The sequence below is a fragment of the Microcaecilia unicolor genome, unplaced genomic scaffold (assembly GCF_901765095.1).
Source record: "Microcaecilia unicolor unplaced genomic scaffold, aMicUni1.1, whole genome shotgun sequence".
Lineage (NCBI taxonomy): Eukaryota > Metazoa > Chordata > Amphibia > Gymnophiona > Siphonopidae > Microcaecilia > Microcaecilia unicolor.
This window is the reverse complement of record NW_021963402.1, coordinates 69,804-92,844: the sequence shown is the minus strand read 5'-3', so window position 1 is coordinate 92,844 and position 23,041 is coordinate 69,804. Positions and strand designations below refer to the sequence as shown.

At 46.1% G+C, this 23,041-nt stretch overlaps 1 protein-coding gene across 1 annotated transcript in view; it reads right to left on the bottom strand.

Moving 5' to 3' along the window:
• Window positions 1–23,041, bottom strand: part of LOC115459297 (active breakpoint cluster region-related protein-like) — a gene marked incomplete at both ends in the record, with an annotated part of 91,382 nt that overhangs the window by 8,374 nt on the left and 59,967 nt on the right. The window contains one exon of the mRNA XM_030189142.1: window positions 10,891–10,966. Coding sequence (XP_030045002.1) covers window positions 10,891–10,966 — 76 coding nt within the window. The remainder of the gene's footprint in view (window positions 1–10,890; window positions 10,967–23,041) is intronic.

The following is a 23,041-nucleotide window of genomic DNA, read 5'->3' as shown; positions in this document are numbered from 1 at the left end:
GCTGGTGAAGAACACATCCGAGGCAGGAGCCCTGCAGTCCATGCAGATGACTATTCGCCTCCTGGAGCTACTGGGGTTTGTGATAAATTACCCAAAGTCCCATCTTCTCCCAGTGCAGAAACTCGAATTCATAGGAGCCCTGCTGGATTCTCGGACAGCTCGCGCCTATCTTCCAGAGGCGAGAGCCAACAACTTGTTGTCCCTCGTCTCGCGGGTGCGTGCGTCCCAGCAGATCACAGCTCGGCAGATGTTGAGATTGCTGGGCCACATGGCCTCCACAGTTCATGTGACTCCCATGGCCCGCCTCCACATGAGATCTGCTCAATGGACCCTAGCCTCCCAGTGGTATCAGGCCGCTGGGGGTCTAGAGGACGTGATCCACTTGTCCACGAGTTTTCTCAAATCCCTGTATTGGTGGACGATTTGCTCCAATTTGACTCTGGGACGTCCCTTCCAAATTCCTCAGCCACAAAAAGTGCTGACCACGGATGCGTCTCTCCTGGGATGGGGAGCTCATGTCGATGGGCTTCACACCCAAGGAAGTTGGTCCCTCCAAGAACGCGATCTACAGATCAATCTTCTGGAGTTGCGAGCGATCTGGAACGCTCTGAAGGCTTTCAGAGATCGGCTGTCCCACCAAATTATCCAAATTCAGACAGACAACCAGGTTGCCATGTACTATGTCAACAAGCAGGGGGGCACCGGATCTCACCCCCTGTGTCAGGAAGCCGTCAGCATGTGGCTCTGGGCCCGCCGTCTCGGCATGGTGCTCCAAGCCACATATCTGGCAGGCGTAAACAACAGTCTGGCCGACAGACTGAGCCGGATTATGCAACCTCACGAGTGGTCGCTCAACTCCAGAGTGGTGCGCCAGATCTTTCAAGCGTGGGGCACCCCCTTGGTGGATCTCTTCGCATCTCGAGTGAACCACAAAGTCCCTCAGTTCTGTTCCAGGCTTCAGGCCCCCGGCAGACTAGCATCGGATGCCTTCCTCCTGGATTGGGGGGAGGGCCTGCTGTATGCTTATCCTCCCATCCCTCTGGTGGGGAGGACTTTGTTGAAACTCAAGCAAGACCGAGGCACCATGATTCTGATTGCTCCTTTTTGGCCGCGTCAGATCTGGTTCCCCCTTCTTCTGGAGTTATCCTCCGAAGAACCGTGGAGATTGGAGTGTTTTCCGACCCTCATCACACAGGACGAGGGGGCGCTTCTGCATCCCAACCTCCAGTCTCTGGCTCTCACGGCCTGGATGTTGAGGGCGTAGACTTTGCCTCTTTGGGTCTGTCAGAGGGTGTCTCCCGCATCTTGCTTGCTTCCAGGAAAGACTCCACTAAGAGAAGTTACTTCTTCCATTGGAGGAGGTTTGCCGTCTGGTGTGACAGCAAGGCCCTAGATCCTCGCTCTTGTCCTACACAGACCCTGCTTGAATACCTTCTGCACTTGTCTGAGTCTGGTCTCAAGACCAACTCTGTAAGGGTTCACCTTAGTGCAATCAGTGCATACCATTACCGTGTGGAAGGTAAGCTGATCTCGGGACAGCCTTTAGTTGTTCGCTTCATGAGAGGTTTGCTTTTGTCAAAGCCCCCTGTCAAGCCTCCTACAGTGTCATGGGATCTCAATGTCGTTCTCACCCAGCTGATGAAACCTCCTTTTGAGCCACTGAATTCCTGCCATCTGAAGTACTTGACCTGGAAGGTCATTTTCTTGGTGGCAGTTACTTCAGCTCGTAGAGTCAGTGAGCTTCAGGCCCTGGTAGCCCAGGCCCCGTACACCAAATTTCATCATAACAGAGTAGTCCTCCGCACTCACCCTAAGTTCTTGCCAAAGGTTGTGTCGGAGTTCCATCTGAACCAGTCAATTGTCTTGCCAACATTTTTTCCCCGTCCTCATTCCTGCCCTGCTGAACGTCAGCTGCACACATTGGACTGCAAGAGAGCATTGGCCTTCTACCTGGAGCGGACACAGCCCACCAGACAGTCCGCCCAATTGTTTGTTTCTTTTGACCCCAATAGGAGGGGAGTGGCTGTAGGGAAACGCACCATATCCAATTGGCTAGCAGATTGCATTTCCTTCACTTACGCCCAGGCGGGGCTGGCTCTTGAGGGTCATGTCACGGCTCATAATGTTAGAGCCATGGCTGCGTCGGTAGCCCACTTGAAGTCAGCCTCCATTGAAGAAATTTGCAAAGCTGCGACGTGGTCATCTGTCCACACATTCACATCTCATTACTGCCTGCAGTAGGATACCCGACGCGACAGTCGGTTCGGGCAGTCAGTTCTTCAGAACCTGTTTGGGCTCTAGGATCCAACTCCACCCCCCGAGGGCCCTGTTTGTTCTGTTCCAGGCTGCACTCTCAGTTAGTTGGTAAATTTTTTTAGGTCAATCTCAGTTATGTCCTCGCCGTTGCGAGGCCCAATTGACCATGGTTGTTGTTTTGAGTGAGCCTGGGGGCTAGGGATACCCCATCAGTGAGAACAAGCAGCCTGCTTGTCCTCGGAGAAAGCGAATGCTACATACCTGTAGAAGGTATTCTCCGAGGACAGCAGGCTGATTGTTCTCACAAACCCGCCCGCCTCCCCTTTGGAGTTGAGTCTTCCCTTGAAGTGTATTGTCTTGCTACATACTGGACTGGCCGGCTCGAGCCGGTTTCGGGCGGGAAGACGGCCGCGCATGCGCGGTGCGCATGGGCGCGCGAGGACTAGCAAAGGCCTTTGCTAGTAAACTTTCCGATGGAGGGGGCTGCCGAGGACGTCAACCCATCAGTGAGAACAATCAGCCTGCTGTCCTCGGAGAATACCTTCTACAGGTATGTAGCATTCGCTTTTTCAGTCAAATATTTTTTGAACATAGCCATCGCATTCATTTCTGTAGAAATTGGAAAATTCAGCAACCTTAAATTCAAACGCCTGTTGCAATGTTCAAACTGCTCTATCTTTCGATGTATCATCAATTTATCTTTTACTAGCAAGTCCGTTTTTACTTTTAGACTAGAGAGATCCTGTTGAACAGCACCATTAGTTTTTTCCGATTCTTTTTTAAAAGTCTCTAATGCAGATGTTAAAGAGTCCAATTTACTCACGATTGGAGCAACTGTAGTAGTCAGCATCTGTATCGCTTTCCACATGGAATCTAAAGTTACCGCCTCGGGAACTATTAATTCAACTTTGTTTAATATTCCCAGTGTCTCAGCTTGGGCTCCGGTAACAAGATCTCCTGTTGCGCCATCTTCGGATGTCTCCAGGAAGTCTAGCCCGCTTCTGAGACCTGCTGGGAAAGGCGGGGGATTAACCTCCGGTGATGATAATGATGTTTCTATTCCCTGTGAGAAAGACAATCCACCAACGTCTCCCACTGCGGGAATTTGACTCAAACCGGTCTGTCGTGGAGTACTAGTGGCATATCTGTCGAGCGTCATCTGAAGTAGAGCAGTTTCCGAGTTTGTCACCGGCAAGCCCTTGACTACTCCTTTCCGCTTGGTGTGCGGCATATTTAGAAAGGAAAAGTCAGCTTCTTTACTCCGTCGGAGAAACTCTCGACCACCAGGGAAAGATTCAGAGACACTGCAGAGCATCCACCAGTCAGTCCACCATCTTGGCACGCCCCTACACGTCTCTTTTTGAGTTACTTGTCATCCTTGACATCTTTGTATTTGTTGTTTAAAGCTGAGCAGAGGTTGTACCACTGAGTTTTGTGACTTATTACGCAACACTACATCCGTATTTTTACATGGAGTATGGATCTCATCCCATAGCCCTTAGCTGAGATGTTAGGCATGTTAATATTTGGATTTATACTGTCACATGACTCCTGACACTGGTGCTGTGTACTGAAACATGGCCCATGTCAGGTCTTTGATGTACAAGTTTGATCTACGCTGTGTATTAAAACAACTTGTTCGGTTTTTGAAACATAAGCAATAGACAATTCCAGCTGTAAAACTATTCAAATAACAGTAGAAAGTATGGCACAATATGTAATAAAAACATTTTAATAGACAGCATAGGGTGTAAGCAAAGATGGAACATATAGATAAGTAAGAAGGAGTAAGAAAATAAGGGGACTAATTTAATAAAGTTGCACATGAGGCCAGAAAGGTGATTTAATATTATCTTAGCTAGGGTAGGAATGGATAAACATGTCCTGCTATAGTACTGTGTGTGTATGTATGCAGTGATAGTCTTGTGTTAAGCAAAGCCTTTCAGGGAATGCATTTCTGAGTATGGGGGCTACTCCAGAGAAGGCATGCTGGCGGGAATCACATTGTTTGATGTCCTTTGGAGGTGTGTAGAGGATAACATAACATAGTAACATAGTAGATGAAGGCAGAAAAAGACCTGCACGGTCCATCCAGTCTGCCCAAGAAATGTGCCACTTTTTTGTGTATACCTTATCTTGATTTGTACTTGTCTTTTTCAGGGCACAGACCGTACAAGTCTGCCCAGCACTATCCCCGCCTCCCACCATTGGCTCTGGCACAGACCATATAAGTCTGCCCGGCACTATCCCCGTCTCCCAACCACCAGCTCCGCGGCTCTGTTATCCAATCTCGGCTAAGCTCCTGAGGATCCATTTCTTCTGAACAGGATTCCTTTATATTTATCCCACGCATGTTGGAATTCCGTTACCGTTTTCATCTCCACCACCTCCCGCGGGAGGGCATTCCAAGCATCCACCACTCTCTCTGTGAAAAAATACTTCCTGACATTTTTCTTGAGTCTGCCCCCCTTTAATCTCATTTCATGTCCTCTCGTTCTACCGCCTTCGTATCTCCGGAAAAGGATTAATACCTTTCAAATATTTGAACGTCTGTATCATATCACCCCTGTTTCTCCTTTCCTCCAGAGTATACATGTTCAGGTCAGCAAGTCTCTCCTCATACGTCTTGTAACGCAAATCCCATACCATTCTCGTAGCTTTTCTTTGCACCGCTTCGATTCTTTTTACATCCTTAGCAAGATACGGCCTCCAAAACTGAACGCAATACTCCAGATGGGGCCTCACCAACGACTTATACAGGGGCATCAACACTTCCTTTCTTCTGCTGGTCACACCTCTCTCTATACAGCCTAGCAATCTTCTAGCTACGGCCACCGCCTTGTCACACTGTTTCGTTGCCTTCAAATCCACAGATACTATCACCTCAAGATCCCTCTCCCCGTCCGTACGTATCAGACTCTCGCCGCCTAACACATACGTCTCCCGTGAATTTCTATTCCCTAAGTGCATCACTTTGCATTTCTTGGCATTGAATTTTAATTGCCAAACCTTAGACCATTCTTCTAGCTTCTTCAGATCCTTTTTCATGTTTTCCATTCCCTCCGGGGTGTCCACTCTGTTACAGATCTTAGTATCATCCGCAAATAGGCAAACTTTACCTTCTAACCCTTCGGCAAGGTCACTCACAAATATATTGAACAGAATCGGCCCCAGCACCGATCCTGGAGGCACTCCACTACTCACCTTTCCCTCCTTCGAGCGAACTCCATTTACCACTACCCTCTGGCGTCTGTCCGTCAACCAGTTCCTAATCCAGTTCACCACTTCGGGTCCTATCTGCAGCCCATCCAGTTTATTTAAAAGCCTTCTGTGGGGAACCGTGTCAAAAACTTTGCTGAAATCTAAGTAGATTACGTCCATAGCTCGTCCCTGATTCAATTCTCCTGTCACCCAATCAAAGAACTCAATGAGATTTGTTTGGCACGATTTCCCTTTGGTAAAACCATGTTGTCTTGGATCTTGCAACTTATTGGCTTCCAGGAAATTCACTATCCTTTCCTTCAGCATCGTTTTCCAATAACCGAAGTGAGGCTTACCGGCCTGTAGTTTCCAGCTTCTTCCCTATCACCACTTTTGTGAAGAGGGACCACCTCTGCCGTTCTCCAATCCCTCGGAACCTCTCCCGTCTCTAAGGATTTATTAAACAAATCTTTAAGAGGACCCGCCAGAACCTCTCTGAGCTGCCTCAATATCCTGGGGTGGATCCCGTCCGGTCTCATGGCTTTGTCCACCTTTAGCTTTACAAGTTGTTCATACACACTCTCTTCTGTAAATGATGCTGTATCCGCTCCATTTTCATTTGTACTTTTTCCAGTCCATCGTGGTCCTGCTCCAGCATTTTCTTCTGTGAAAACAGAAGTATCTATTTAGCAAATTTGCTTTTTCTTCATCACTATCTACATAGCGGTTCTCAGTAAATTTTAGTCTCACAATTCCCTTTTAGTCATTCTCCTTTCACTAATATACCTGAAGAAAATTTTGTCACCCCTCCTTACATTTCTAGCCATTTGTTCTTCTGCTTGCGCTTTCGCCAGACGTATCTCTCTCTTGGCTTCTTTCAGTTTCATCCGGTATTCCTCCCCGTGTTCCTGTTCTTGAGTTTTTGTGTATTTCTGGAACGCCAACTCTTTAGCCTTTATTTTCTCAACCACTTGTTTGGAGAACCATATCGGTTTCCTTTTTCTCTTGCTTTTATTTACTTTCCTTACATAAAGGTTTGTGGCCTTATTTATAGCTTCTTTCAGCCTTGACCACTGTCCTTCCACTTTTTGTACTTCCTCCCAGCCCCTCATCTCCTCCCTCAGGTATTCCCCCATTTTAGTAAAGTCAGCACGCTTGAAATCCAGGACTTTGAGTTTTGAGTGGCCGCCCTCCACTACAGCCATCATATCAAACCAAACCGTTTGATGGTCACTGTTGCCCAGGTGGGCACCCACTTGGACATTTGACACACTATCCCCATTTGTGAGCACCAGATCCAGCGCCGCTCCCTCCCTCGTGGGTTCTGTCACCATTTGTCTGAGCAAAACACAGGGTGATCCTGTTCTTCAAGTACTTTGGGCCATTTCCTTTAAGGGCCTTGAAGATCAAACATTAAATTTAGCCTTGCATTGTACTGGTACCCAGTGAAATTTTTGCAGCATTCTAAATCAATTGGAACTGGTGCAGACTCTTTGTAGTCAGTCCATTGTAGAATGCATTACAGTAAACCAGTCTTGATGTTATAATGGCATGCACAACTGAGACAAGACTTGCCTTCTCAGTGTAAGGAGAGAGACAGCATAGTTGTTCCAAATGAGAGAAGCAGCTCTTTAAGGATGCTTGGATTTGGGACATCAGAGTGAGTGTTGAATCTACCTGTATTCCAAGATTCCTGGATTCTGATTTGAGGAGGGAGTTCATATTTCCCAAAAGAGATGTGCCGACTGTGTTAGGGATCCATAGAAACCCAGTTTTACTTGGGTTCAGGCAAAGGTTGTTATTTTTAATCCGTTCTTGAACTGATGTTAGACAGGTAGTCAGTTTGTTCAAGACCGTGGGTAAGTTAGATTCAGTGAGTATGAGTAGCTGCTCATCATCCATGTAGAGTAGAACTGAGAGTCCATCGACCAAATCAGCTTGGCTAGTGGCTTGAGGAAGATATTGACAGAATAGGTGACAATATTGATCCTTGTGGTACACCTCAGGTCAGTGCCCATGGTGGCAATGAAGCGCTTTCAAACAGTATGAACTGTTGCCAGTCTGATAGATAGGATCTGAACCAAGCAAGTACTGTTCGATTGATACCTATTTCTGCCAGTTGTTCTCACATGATATTGTGATCCACAGTGTCAAGAGCTGCTCAGAAATCTAGCAGTATTAACACCGAGGCAAATTTCCTGTCTCAGTGTCTGTGAAGATCATCTAGCAGGGATACAAGGACCCTTTCTGATCCATAACTGGTTCTGAATCCAGATTGACATGGATCCAGCCAGTGTCTCTCTTCTAGCCAATCACTGAGTTGAACACAGACTGTTCTATAAGTTTTTCTAGAAATGGGATGTTAGACACTGGCCAGTAACTTTTATGTTTGTACTGGTCAAGGTTGTTCTTGAGCATAGGACACACTACTGTCCTTTTTAATACTGTTGATAGTTGCCTATTAGAAAAAGAGGAGTATATAATTTTTGTGGCACTTTCTATAATGCCCCAACTTGCCTGCTGCACTATCTTTGATGGGTAGGGGTCTAGGGAGCAGGTAGTTGTCCAAAGGTCTTTTAGGATTTTGTCAAGGCCCTCCTCTGTTATTGGATTACAGAGTCCCATATGTCTGTGTCAGGATGGGGAGAGTTTGTGCACACCTGTTTGGTTGATTTGAGACTGGGTGGGACTGCCTGTAAATCCTGGCAGAGACTTAATTTTGTTGGCAAAGTATGCAACAAAATCACTGCAGTTCAGTTTTGACTAGGCAGGCTTGTTCTGTTTTGGGGGTTGCAGTAGACTATGCTGAACAGGTGCTTGGTTGAATTGGCAGCCTGTTCAATGCATTGAGAGAAATACTGCTTTTAAGGCTTGGCGGTACTTTGTCATGTATTTCCTACAGTTTAGCCTGTCCTCATCCAGATGAGATTTACGCCATCTCTTTTCCAGTTTCCGTCCTTCATGCTTATGGGTCCGAAGTTCTGGAGAAAAACAAGGTGAGTGTTTGTAAGTGGAGCATAAGATCTTTATTTATTTATTTGCAATGGTCAGGTATAGATAGTGCTGTTTTCTCTAAGGTCTTAGTTAATTGTATATTGCAAATATCAACCTGTTCTAACACTGTAGTTGTCTTTTTATCCATATATGGATAATCCAAGGCCTCTAGGAAATTCTCAGCAGACAGCTTTTTCTCATCTCTGATCTTTCCAAACTCTGTGAGGTGCCATTTTTCAGGTATTCACTTAGGGAAAACTTATTTAGAAAACGGTCTGTCTATGATAAGGGTCTATCTTTTCATGGGTTGGAGAATTGATCACCTGTGTGAATCCTAGTGCTGTCGTGTCCAGGAAGACAGCTGCGGTGGTATCTGGGGTTTTGATGTGTAGATTGAAATCTCCTATGATCACTATCCTAGGGTAATTCAGGATCACTTGTGTAATCACATCAAGGTGTTCTTGCACAGATGATATGCTGTTATAAGGTGCTAGGTGTACCAAGAGCAGCCAGATTGGTTTCTCCTCTTCTAGCTGGATTAAAAGAGATTCTGATTCATTTAGATGAAGAATGGTGATTCTGCACAGTTTGGTTGTATCCTGAATCAGGACTGCTACCTCTCTCCCCTGTCTTCCTGGTCTTTGTTGATGTTGGATGTTGAAACCTGTTGGGTATAGTTCAGTCAGTGATAAACCCCTTCTTTCATCTAGCCAGGTTTAATTTATTCCTAAGATGTCAAGATGCTGTTCATGGATGGCATCATGGATGACTGAGGATTTCTTAGCATCTGATCTGGCATTCACCAGTCCTATGGTTCCAAAGGATGGTCCCGGGGTGCTGGGAGTAACTTTGGTATGGCAGTAAGATGATCTTTTAGGTACTGTTATGTAGATGATTGACCTCTTGCACTTTTGTCTTCTCTTTGGTTTGTGGGAATTATAGTTTACTCTCCTACACACCGTTGGGATCCCTATGGTCTCTCGGTCTGCTAGGCGAAGGCACATTCTTTGTGTTAGAAGCTCCTTAGGCAAATTTAACTGGGTGGCACTACAGTCTTAAAAGACTCTGTGGAACAGCAATCTTACCAGTTGGTACTGTAGGATTAAAGGCTTCAAGTCAACAAGTGGAGTGGAGGAGTGGCCTAGTGGTTAGGGTGGTGGACTTTGGTCCTGAGGAACTGAGTTCAATTCCCACTTCAGGCATAGGCAGCTCCTTGTGACTCTGGGCAAGTCACTTAACCCTCCATTGCCCCATGTAAGCCACATTGAGCCTGCCATGAGTGGTAAAGCACAGGTTACAAATGTAACAAAAATTAAAAAAAATAAAACAAGTCTGAGAAAACAGACCTTTTAAAATTGTAAATTCAGACTAGGCCTGGGAGATCAAAGGCTTCCAGTACCAAAGAAAGAAATGACTGTACTTTGCACTTCTGTGTGAATTTCTTTGGCAAATTAATGAAGAGGGGGTTGATGGTAGACTTTAGTTTTAATAGAATCAGAATCTTTAAAACAGTTAAAATAACATTTCAATTCACAGATTGCAGTTATGCACTTTGTAGTTTCTGGTTCTGATATCCTTGAATGGTCCAATTGAGGCAGGTTGCTGTAGCCTTTTTCTTTTGTTGTCCAGGAAGCGTTAGATGTAAGTATGGATCCAGCTCAGATCACAGGACATGAGGAGAGTTGTTTGTAATATGAAGAGAAGATAAATGTTTCTTTGATCCAGACAAAATGAATGAAAGAAGTTTGAAGTAAAACTGAGGATCGGTGCCTCAACACAGACTGAACAGAAGTCTGTAAAAGTTTGAGTTGTAAATAAACAAAAAGTGTATTATTTAATCTAAGATGTAGGAGCCAGATGTGAACACAGTCTGCACAGCCCAGCCCAGCTTAGACAGAGAATTTTATGACTACCAAATCTTTTGAGAATTTTGGAACCCTGTGGCCCAACAGGTTTTTCCCAGGAAACTAAGGATCCAGGATAGATACAAAGATCAGAAGTATGCTAGAACAAATGTCAGTAAAAAAGAGGGGACATGCCAGAACCAGCATGGGCAGGAGACGGAAGCCATAATGGAGTAGGAGGCAAGATCAGAAAATTGCATGCAAGAAGCAATAGGGAGCCACAGATCAAAACATCACCAGCAAAAAGGAGCAGAGAACTGTAAGCCCAAGTTTCATGAGAAAGAAGGAGTAGGAAGCTTCAGGCCAGGGTTTCACCAGTTGGATGGAGGAAGGAGGTACCTAGTACAGCTGAAAGGGAGACAGAGAGGAGGAAAATGAGAGGAAAGGGGGGGGGGAGGGAAGGTCATTAAATTTTCATCTGTCCATCTTAATGATTTGAAATGTTCTATGTGGCTCATCTTATGAAATGTTTGGGGTCCCCTGCTCTAAAGTATTACCAAACACCTAAGCAGGTTATTATTTTCCTTTTCCTTACTTCTATTCCTTGCTTGTTCAATCTGTTCCTTCCATTCACAGAGCTCAAATTCTGAAGACAACAAGAAAGTGTAACTCTAGAGATGAGAAAACATACAAAATAAGATAGTTTGATTAGTATCCTCTGAAAAGTAATTCCTACCAGTCAGTTTGTATAAAGTATATCAAACTGAAATTGCTGGGTAACAGTATTGGTGCTTGGATTAGTGGGTAGTAGATGTGCCACTTGGATTATTTAATAGTCAGGTTGTTGAATTGTTGAGTGGTTGGCAATTGGGTGGGGAAGGGAGGCCGCAGGAGCGGAAGACCAAGATCCACTACATATAGGGATACACGTGAAGAGGAGTAGTATGACCAGCAAGGCCCTTCCAAAAAACACCAGGAGACGAACAATATGATGGAAAAAACTTTATTTTTCTAATACCTGACATGGCACCATGTTTCGGCTAAGTGCCTGCCTCAGGGGTCTATAATAAACAAAACATTGAGTATGCAACTTAAAAACATATATATGAAAAATGAGTTACATATACATACAAGTAAAGAAGTATTACTAAAAATGATGTGACACTTGTAATTAAAATTAAAAAATATACATAAAACTTGTAATATGAAAAATATTCCATATCACAAGAGAATTTAAAAAAACAGATATGTGCAAAGATGATATTCATTGAAAGCATAAATGTATATCTCTCTCTCTCTCTATATATATATCTATATCTATATATCTATCTATCTATAGATAGATAGATATATATAAAGCGGGAAGGTAAACGAGACACACCTCAATAGGATGGGTAGAAGTGTATGCGCTTCAAAATCTGAGAAAAATGGGTTGAAGTGTATGTGCTTCAAATCTTAAAACACTTGCTGTCTGTAAATGAAAAGAGGGGTTTAAAGAAGGGGGGGGGGGGAGAGACGCACCTCAGTATCAATATGTATAGAAAAAATAAGGAAGGCGGAAAGTATAGTCTGCACGTCACTTGCTGATGTCAAAGTTCTGACATCGGCATCTTCCTTTTGGTGCTCTTTTGGTTTTTTAATCTCCTGGTTTTTGTGCCACTGGTTCCATAGTGGTTTCCTGCTTTCACAGCGATCTCTGATTCTCCATGTGTCTTTGGGCTACACTTCCCGTCTTTTTAAAAGTACATTCCTGCACTTGCTTCTTGGCTCCGTTATTAACCTTTGTTTGTGGTGATATTTTTGTCCACACATATAAGACCCGTCGCTTATCTCCCCACCACCCTCTGTTTACCTGGACTTTAATCAGCTGTTCTTGTTTCGGTCCCTATTTTTCACCTCTCACAGTCTCCTCTCTGCTCATGGTTTTTTCCACTATATCATTTTTTCTTCTCTCATTACTTTCCTCCTTCCTTATTTTTTCTAAATATATCGACACTGAGGTGCGTCTCTCTCTCCCAATCCATCTTTTGCATTTACAGACAGCAAGTGTTTTAAGATTTGAAGCGCATACACTTCAACCCATTTTTCTGAAATTTTGAAGCATGTACACTTCTACCCATCCTACTGAGGTGCGTCTTGTTTACCTTTTTGCTTATATATATATACACATACATTTTTGCTTTCAGTGAATATCATCGTTGCACATATCTGTTTTTTTGTATTCTCCTCTTGTGATATGCAATATTTTTTATATTACAAGTTTTATGTATATTTTTAAATTTTAATTACAAGTGTCACATCAGTTTTGGCAATTGGGTGGCAATAATGCTAACTGAACGTTTAGATCTTTGAATAGCTAGATGCTTGTATGGTTAAATACCAGAATTGGTAGCTAAGGGGCCCTTTTACTGCAGGTGAGTGTGTGCTAATGGACATTAGCGTGTGCAAAGTGCCACATGATCCATAGGTACAAAATAGGATGCCCAGGATTTACTGTGCACTAAACTTTATTAAAAGGGCCCCTAAGTGACAATAGTACAATTTGGATTGTGTAGAGGCCATAATAGTAGTGACTGACTGGGTGGCACTAGTGGAACATAGATGGTTTAGTGTTAGTAGCTATACTTGCTTGGCAGGGTGACAGCAGTGATGGTTGGATGGTGCAGAGGCAATTTTCAAAGGAATTTCTGTGAGTAAATAGGATGTTGACATAGCAGTGGCAACTAAGTTCTTGTTTGCTCCTGGGAGATTTGGTCCGGTTGGGGCTTGTGCCTTGCACAGGCATCAACTCTGTAGGTGCTGTGGGTGCTCGAGCACCCCCTATATTGCCGTTGGAACGAAGTTCCGGTTTCAACCCAGCCCAATCTGCCTGCCCTCTTCTCCCTCAACAGTCCTCAGTCCTCGCCTTCCTGCCACCCAGAATTTAAAACTTATTTTACCTCATGTCGCGGCGGCAGTGAAAGGTGAGCACTGCAGGCTCGCTTTCAGCCTTCCCTTCCTTATTCTCTCAGTTCTGGTCCCGCCCTCGTGGGAAACAGGAAATGAGGGCAGGACCAGAGCTCAGAGAGAAGAAGGGAGGGAAGGCTGAAGGTGAGCCTGCAGTGCTCGCCTTTCACTGTCACCGCGACCTGAGGTAAAATTAGTTTTAAATTCTGGGCGGCAGGAAGGCGAGGACGGAGGACTGTTGTGGGAGAAGAGGTCGGGCTGAGGTTGGAACTCGGGGGAGGGGCTAAAAAGGGACAGGTGGTGTTTGCGGCGAGTTACTGGACATGGAAGGGAGAGAGGAGATATCGCTGGATGGGGAGGGGAGGGGGGAGAAATCGCTGGACATGGAAGAGAGGGCAGGGAGAGATGAGACTTGTTGGACATGGATGGAGGGATGGAGAGAGGGATGGAGGGGTAAAGAGAGGGATGGATGGAAGAGAAAGCAGGGGAGAGATGAGACTTGTTGGACATGGATGGAGAGAGGGATGGATGGAGGGAGGGGAGGGATGGGGAGAGAGGAGAATTGCTGGATATGGATAGAGGAGAGGACAGGGGAGAGAGGAGAATTGCTGGATATGGATGGAGCGGAGGGCAGGGGAGAGGAGACTTGCTGGACATGGATGGAGGAGAGGGCAGGGAAGAGAGGAGACTTGCTGGACATGGATCGATGGAGGGGAGGGCAGGGAAGAGAGAAGGAATCGCTGGACATGGAGGGGAGAGCAGGGGAGAGTGGAGAATTGCTGGATATGGATGGAGGAGAGGACAGGGAGAGAGGAGTTGCTGGACATGGATGGAGGGGAGGGCAGGGGAGAGAGTAGAGTTGCTGGACATGGATGGAGGGAAGGGCAGGGGAGAAAGGAGAAATGCTGGATATGGATGGAGCAGAGGGCAGGGGAGAGAGGAGAATTGCTGGACATGGATGGAGGAGAGGGCAGGGGAGAGAGGAGACTTGCTGGACATGGATCGATGGAGGGGAGGGCAGGGAAGAGAGAAGGAATTGCTGGACATGGAGGGGAGAGAGAAGAAATCACTGGACATGGAGGGGAGAGCAGGGGAGAGTGGAGAATTGCTGGATGTAGATGGAGGAGAGGACAGGGAGAGGAGAATTGCTGGACATGGATGGAGGGGAGGGCAGGGGAGAGAGTAGAGTTGCTGGACATGGATGGAGGGGAGGGCAGGGGAGAAAGGAGAAATGCTGGACTGGACATAGAGTGGAGGAAAGACAGAGGAAGTAGATGTACATAGAAGGGAGAGGAGAAATGCAGGACATAGATGGAGGGGAGGGAAGACAGAGGAGAAGATGCACATGGATGGAGGGGAGAGAGGAGAAATGCTTGACATGGATGGAGGGGAGGGAAGAGAGAGGAAGTGAGATGAACATGGATAGAGGGACGGAGATAGAGGAGAGATGCTGGACATGGATGGAGGGGGTAGAGGAAAAATGCTGGACATGGATGGAGGAAAGGGAAGAGAGAGAGGAAGGAGATGCATATGGATGGAGGGGAGGGAAGAAAGAGGAAGGAGATGCATACTGACTGAGATAAGGGAAAGGGAAAGAGGAGAAGAACTACACATGGACGGAGAAAATAGACACTGGATAGAAAGGGGGAAGAGAGGGGGCAGATGCTGGATGGAAAGAGGGAAGAGAGGGGGCAGATACTGGATGGAAAGGGAAGAAAGAGGGGATATATGCTGGATGGAAAGGTGGGGAGAGTTAAGATTGAGGAAAGAAGAAAGAAGAAACAAGAGACTGAGACTAACACAATTAGAAACAATAAACGGCCAGACAACAAAGATAGGAAAAAATGAATTTTATTTTTAGTTTAGTATAAAGTAGTGAGGTAGCTGTGTTAATAAATACAGAAAATGGAAATAAGGTAATATCTTTATTGGACTAATTTTAATACATTTTTTTACTAATGTTTGGAGACCAAACCCTCTTTTCCCATGTCCTGAGGAAAGAGGTTTTGGCCTCTGAAAGCTAATTGAAAAATGTATTTATTGACAAGAGGAATAAACACAGCCTCCTCTTGTCAATAAAAATTATTATAAAAAAAAATGTATTTAGTCCAATAAAATTATATTATCATATTTTCCATTTTTTGTTTTATTTGTATTTGTTAACCTATAGTATAGTGATTGAAATATGTCAGTTTTTGAAATTTTACATCTCCTTATATTTGCACAGTACAGGGGGACTGAGAGGCGGGACTGATCAGGGAAGAAGTCCTGGTGCAGGTTGCAGGCAGCCTTTGAGTGGTGCTGCCACTGCCCAGGTGAAGACTGCAGCATACAGGATGTTAAGGTACCAGGGAGGGAGGGAGGGGGGAATGCACCACCTGTAAAAAAAAAAAAATTTCAGCATCCCCAATCATTTTGAAAAGTTGGCTCCTATGCACAGGCGTGCTATATCTGGTTGTGCTAGGTCCCTTCCCCACCTCTTTAAGCACTGTCAAGCAGTGGTGTGCTGGAGCCGGCTCGCACCGGCTCGCAAGAGCCGGTTGTTAAATTTTCTTCCGGCTTGCGAGCCGGTTGTTGAAAATAGCTAGCCGGCTCTGGCTCTCCTCCCTCCCTCCGGATCCGCCTCACCGCCCGCTTGTTTTTTGAATTCTTCGGGGCAGGCAGTCTTGCCTGCCCGCTTCCAGCGCTGACTGTCCTCCCTTGCAGATTCGCGCTTTAAAAATGGCCGCCGAGATTTCCAGAGGCGGCCTTGCGAGACTTCGGCTGAAGTCTCGGTGGCCATTTTGAAGTGCGAATCGGCAAGGGAGGACAGTCAGCGCTGGAAGCGGGCAGGCAAGACTGCCTGCCCCGAAGAATTCAAAAAACAAGCGGGCGGTGAGGGACCGGATCGGGAGGGAGGGAGGAAGGAGAAGAATTCGCGATACAACTTGGGAGGGGGTGGCAGGGGGGAAAAGGGAGTCGCTGCTGGGCATGGGTAGAGGGGGTCGCTGGGTATGGGTGCATGCAGGGCAGGGGAGAGGAGGGTACACTGCTGGACATGGGTGCATGCAGGGGAGAGGAGGGTCACTGCTGGACATCTGGGTGCATGCAGGGCAGGGCAGAGGAGGGGTCGCTGGATATGGGTGCATGCAGGGCAGGGGAAAGGAGGGTCACTGCTGGACATGGGTGCATGCAGGGGAGAGAAGGGTCACTGCTGGACATCTGGGTGCATGCAGGGCAGGGGAGAGGAGGGTACACTGCTGGACATGGGTGCATGCAGGGCAGGGCAGAGGAGGGTCGCTGGGTATGGGTGTATGCAGGGCAGGGGAGAGGAGGGGAGAGAGAAGAAATGCTGGACACGGATGGAGGGGAGAGAAGAGTGAGGAAGGAGATGAGATGAGGGAAAAGGAAGAGAGGAGAAAAACTGCACATGGATGAAGAAAATAGGCAGAAGCTGAGGACCAGAAATGAAGAAGAAAGGAGGAAAGAAATAAATGGAAAGGAAGCCCTGGAAACGGAGTTAAGAGGACAGATAGCAGCAGAATCGTATACTGGGCCAGCATGATCAGAAAACAGTCACCAGACAACAAAGGTAGAAAAACAATCATTTATTTTCATTATAGCGTTTGGAATATGTTCACTTTGAGAATCAGGTGCTCAACATTAAAAGTTTATATTTATTTACTTATTTATGTATTTACTTATTTATGGCATTTTATCCCACATTAAACATGAATTAGATTGGAACCTGGGATCATTTAATTTTTTTTCCTGGAGAGAGTAATGCATTGCCACCCCCCCCCCCCCCGCCACCCCCACGGCTATAGCCAGCTCTGCAATTTTTGGGGGGGCGCAGAGGTGGATGGGGGGGCGCAGAGGTGGACGGGGGGGGGGGGGGGGCAGTGGTGGACGGGGGGGGGGGGGGGGGGGGCACCGAGGTGGACCGGAGAGAGAGCCTGTTGTTAAAAATTTACCAGCACACCACTGCTGTCAAGGGTCTGCTGATTCTGCCTTTGTCCTCTCACCCCCACCCCCCCCCAACTCCTATGAGGGCGCCTGAAAAGCCCTTCTGGGATCAGAAGCCAACTCATCTTGAAAATAAAACATACAATATTATTTAAAGGACTCACTGAGCACAGTTGTGAATGCAGCTAAGGCCAGCATTGGTGGCAGGGGTGCCTACAGTTTTTTTGGCACCAGAAGTGGACCAGGCTAGCTTTGGGCTTTCTGGGATTGGGGAGCACTGTATTGGCAGGCTGAGTTTCAGCCAAGCCATTGTGCATGGCTGTGTGGTCAGACCATGAACAGTGTTGTGCTATCTGCAATAGCCTCTGAACAAGTTCCTCCAGCAGCAACTGCTGCATGTGTGGGAAACAGAGCTTTGGGGCTATTCCTGAGGGTGACTTAACCATGAACAGGGCAGGCTGGTGTTGATCACAGAAACTGTCCACAGGCCCGGCAGAGCTGAAAGGCCTTCTTCCATAGAAGAGCCAATTTTGATGGGAAATGCTGCCATTACAGAGACAGATAAAAATGAAAATAGACAATATCAGTCCACGCTCGTCTCAGAATAAGTTTAGTTAGAAGGGGAAAAAAAGCCTCATAATTTCACAAAAGGAGTCATGCGACAATTAAAGTCAGCAATCAATGGCTGAGTAACTGCCCTTTTGTGATAGCTGTTATCAGAGGCAAAACCCCCTCCTCCAGTTAAGTGTTTTTAAGTATATTCACTTTTAAGTGAATTCTTTTTTTGATATTTTTATAGATATTTTAATCTTCTACACAATATTTTGTATATCAAGTTCAAAGGCGGTAAGAACAGTGAGATGAAATCACTTAACTTTGACGTTCTAACGGCTCCTCAGACTTTGAGAGGTACTCGTTTCACTGGGGCTTTATAAAGAGATCTGAGCCTGTATAGACCTGTCGAAGAAAAGCAAGCAATCAGCGTTCATATTGGTCAGTGGCAATTGGGTGGCGGAGCAGGTGGGGGGAAGAGGGGTTGGTGGTTCGGAGGCGAGAATAGGGGAGGGCAGACTTGTATGGTCTGTGCCAGAGCCGGTGATGGGAGGCGGGACAGGTGGTTGGGAGGCGGGAAAAACTGCTGGGCAGACTTGTACAGTCTGGGCCCTGGGAGAGACAGGTGTAAATCAAGGTAAGGTATACACATGAGTTTGTCTTGGGCAGACTGGATGGACCATGCAGGTCTTTTTCTGCCGTCATCTACTATGTTACTATGTGTGCGGCTCCAACTTATGCGTCAATGATTAACTGTTAGTGTACTTCCTCAGACACCACACAACTTGTTTATCCAGCAACATAATTTACATAATCAGCTGTCCCTGCCACAAGATTTATGTAGGCAAAATCAGCAGGTCCCTGCAGGCATGAATGACAGAACACTGTTCCCGCATTACTCAAAAGCTTCCCGGTGCTCCGCTAGTACAGCTCTGTGTTCAGTCTCTACACAAATTTGAAGATTTGAAGTGTATGGCGATTGATTGTGTGATTCCCTCAAAACGAGGAGGCGACATCAATAGGATTCTTCTATAAAAAGAACTTCGTTGGACATATTGTTTGCAATCCTTGGAACCCAATGGCCTCAATACCAGCATACACTGGGGATGCTACATGTGAGCAAAACAGCATTTGTCGCCCAAATACCGTCAGATCCGACAACAGCCCTTCCGGGCTATATAGTATAAATAATGCCACCGCCACTGGAGCTCAATCTCTGGCGGAATACACTGACAGTTAATCATTGACACGTAAGTTGGAGCCACACACGAGAGAATTGTAAGTCCACTGACCAACATGAATGCTGATTGCTTGCTTTTCTTCAACAGATCTATACAGGCTCAGATCTCTTGACAAAGCCCCAGCGAAACGGGTACCTGTCGCGGTCTGAAAGTCGTTAGAACATCAAAGTTAAGTGATTTCATCTCACTGTTCTTACCGCCTCTGAACTTGATCTGCAAAATATTCCTGGCAAAGCTCTGTAATTCCCCGCTTCCCATATGTCAAATCACCTCTGCACCAGTCTTCACCCGGGCAGCAGTAGCACTCTTAGGCTGCCTGTGCATGCATCGGGACTTTCTCTCACTCTGAACCATCCTATCCCTTATGATGAGACTTCCTGTTTTTTGAAGAGCAGGATGGTTCAGAGTGAGAGAAAGTCCTGGTGCAGGTGCAGGCAGCCTATGAGCACCACTGCTGCTGCCTGGGCAAGACTGGAGTGGAGGTGATTTGAAAGCATGGATGAGGGGGGGGGGGGGGAGGAGCGCAGGGGCAGGAGATGCACACTCTGTGAAAAATTCCTGGATATGTTGCTGCTCCATTTTGATGATGAAGCAAGAGATTACATCTCCCAAAGGTGGATGCGTTAATGTCTACAGTCATAAAAAAGAGCTCGATTTCAGTGGAAAGGGGTGCAACCTTGAAGGATGTACAGGACTGAAACATGGAAACATTGCTCAAACAGGTCTTTCTGGTGTCAGCTGTAATCTTGCAGGCGGCACTATATGATGGATTAGTAGCCAGAGCCTGTTTTTGGTGGACTGAATATTTATCCAAAGAGACCATGGGGGGCAGTCCAGAAGGGTTGTCTGAATTGGCTCAGCTCAAAATGGGCAGTGCCTTCTTGTTGATGCTTTTTATGACCATAGACATCAGCCAAGGGTATGGCACTGTTGGTAGCAGTGCGCCGTTCCTTGTGGCTGAGAAATGGGTTGGCCAATGTAGCCTCTAAGGGTTGGCTCAGTAAGTTTCCCTTCAAAGGAAAGTTATTTGGTGAGGAATTGGAGAAGTAAATGAAGAGTTTGACAGAATCCAAGATGTCAAGGCTCCCAGAGAATCACTGTAGATTGGGTGCATTCGCTTGGCAAGAGTCATTTCCAGGAGGCCAAAAGATACAGGCTTGGAAGAATGAGTGGTTCCCAGTGAGGGTGTTTCTCATTGTGGAGTTAGCTCTTTTGAGGAAGCAGGAGAGGAGGACAAGAGGCCTTCACAGGGGGAGCTGGAGTGGTTAGCTCTGTAGTGAAAAGTGCTTAGGAAAGATCAGACAGTCATAGAACCTAGTAATACTCTGATAGAGATAGCAATTCTCTGGACTCTTATGTCTAAGGAAGGTTACTAGAGAACACGAAACAGGTCTCATTTCACGTTGGTAAGTACCCAATGAAGAAATATGTCAAAGTGGAAAAAAATATATCTATTTATATAATAATAATAATAATAATAATAAAATAATAATAATAATAATAATTAGCAAAATGGCAAACAAGCATACAAAATAAGAATTACACAAAAATAGATATCTGCATATATATATTCTGTTACAATACTACGAATTATACCTGAGAAGAGAATGCTAAAAGTGAAATATTTGGCTAATAAACCATGCCCATGAGAGCTAACACAGTCTTTGGCAGACTAGAAATAGTGATTAACTGTCCCCAAACTACAGGAGTGAACCCCGATTTCTCATCATCACAAGTCACTTGCTTCACAGCAGGGTCTCTGAATGAAAGACAGGATTCTACCCTTCGGCTGAAGATGTGTCCACAGCAAGCCAACCAGTAAGCATCTGGTTATTATAGAAATAAGTTACAGATCTCACCAGCACCTGTAGCTGGTCTCTCGCATAAGATTAGAAGCCATACTTCTCAGCTTAAACTTCTCTGTAATGTTGTTATACAGAGGGGTTTTGTACTTAGAAGGCACAGGGATTCTGTCTATCCTCCAGAGCTATCACCTGTGAATCCACTCTGCTGCTGCGCCAAAACTCTTCTTTTTTGTTCTTCACCAACTTCAGTACTAGACTTCTGTCCACTGTCCTCAGGTAACTGTTGGCCCAATCAGATCAAGCATTCCTACTATCCAGTAGACAAATTGCAGGCCTGGAAAACAGTGATGTCCATAGTTGATTCAGACATACTCCCTGCAAAAGCCGGCACAAATAAGGAGACCCACAAGCCTTATCTCATATTTGTGTCACTGTAAATCTGTCTTGTTGCCAATTTCACACCCAAAGATGAAGTGCAGAAGCTCTCTGGAATGCCAGTGTGTCCTTGAGCTGGCAGGCAGTGTAGAAATGTAGGAAACATTCAGGTGCGTATGCCTTGTAGCGCTATAGAAATGATAAAATTCTGCAGCACGACTTATTTTCCACACTAGCCCACTCCTAATGTCCCGTTTGTGGCCGTGCCACCCTTCAGACTTACCCTGTTTCTGGGAGTCAGTGTCTGTGCTGGCTTCTGCTTGTCTCTGTGTCTGTGTCTGTCTTAGGTTCTCTCTGGCTCTGTGTGCTGATTGCCCTACTGAACCTCACCTGTGTGGGCTTTGCCTCTTCCAAGATGGCTGCCGCCTCTTCGTCTCTGCCAGTTTCCAAGATGGCTCCCGCTGTTCCTTCCTATGGGATGACTGCTCTGTGTGTCAAGCCTCTGTTTGGTTGCAAGGTGATTGCTGCACCTGTGGCTCTGGTGTTGATGGGCTTTATTAGTCACCTGAAGACTAGAGTCTTGGCCTTTGTATCTAATCACATCTCATCTAAAGGTCCTGGTGTATAGAGTGCTCTGTACCCGGTGTCAGTGTTTGCTCTGTGTGAGTTTCTATGTTTGTTTGACTAGCTAGCTTAGGCACCGTGTAGCTTATAGCCTGTGTATAGCTTTGCTAGTGTTCTATGTTTGTTTGACTAGCTAGCTTAGGCACCGTCTGGCTTGTTGCCAGTGCCTAGCTCTTCTAGTTCTCTGTGTTTGTTTCCAAGGTATGACTAGTTAGCTAAGGCACCGTGTGGCTTGTTGCCTGTGCATAGCTTTACTAGTTCTATGTGTTTGTTTCCAAGGTATGACTAGTTAGCTTAGGCACCGTCTGGCTTGTTGCCTGTGCCTAGCTCTTCTAGTTCTCTGTGTTTGTTTCCAAGGTATGACTAGTTAGCTAAGGCACCGTCTGGCTTGTTGCCTGTGCCTAGCTCTTCTAGTTCTCTGTGTTTGTTTCCAAGGTATGACTAGTTAGCTTAGGCACCGTCTGGCTTGTTGCCTGTGCCTAGCTCTTCTAGTTCTCTGTGTTTGTTTCCAAGGTATGACTAGTTAGCTAAGGCACCGTCTGGCTTGTTGCCTGTGCATAGCTCTACTAGTTCTCTATGTTTGTTTCCAAGGTAGGACTAGTTAGCTTAGGCACCGTCTGGCTGGTTGCCTGTGCCTAGCTCCACTAGTTCTCTATGTTTGTTTCCAAGGTATGACTAGTTAGCTTAGGCACCGTCTGGCTGGTTGCCTGTGCCTAGCTCCACTAGTTCTCTATGTTTGTTTCCAAGGTATGACTAGTTAGCTTAGGCACCGTCTGGCTTGTTGCCTGTGCATAGCTCTGCTAGTTCCCCGTGATTGTTCCCCATGCCAGCTAGCTGTCCGGTTAGCTATTTCCAAGACTATGTTTGTTCCTCGTGTCAGCTAGCCGTCCTGCTAAGCTATTTCCAAGACCATGTTTGTTCCTCGTGTCAGCTAGCCGTCCTGCTAGCTATTTCCAAGACCATGTTTGTTCCTCGTGTCAGCTAGCCGTCCTGCTAGCCATTTCCAAGTCTGTGTTTGTTTCTAGTGTTAGACTAGCCGCCTTGCTAGCCACTATTCCAAGATTGTGTTTGTTCCTAGAGTGAGCCGCCCTTGCTAGCCACTATTCCAAGACTGTGTTTGTTCTTAGTGTAGACTAGCCAGCTTAGGCCCCGCTGGCTTGTAGCCTGTGTCAAGCCTTGCTAGTCTTCTGCGTTTGGGTCCAGGGCATGACTTGTTAGCTGGGGCACAGCTTAGTTGTTAGCTGGTGTATAGCCTTCC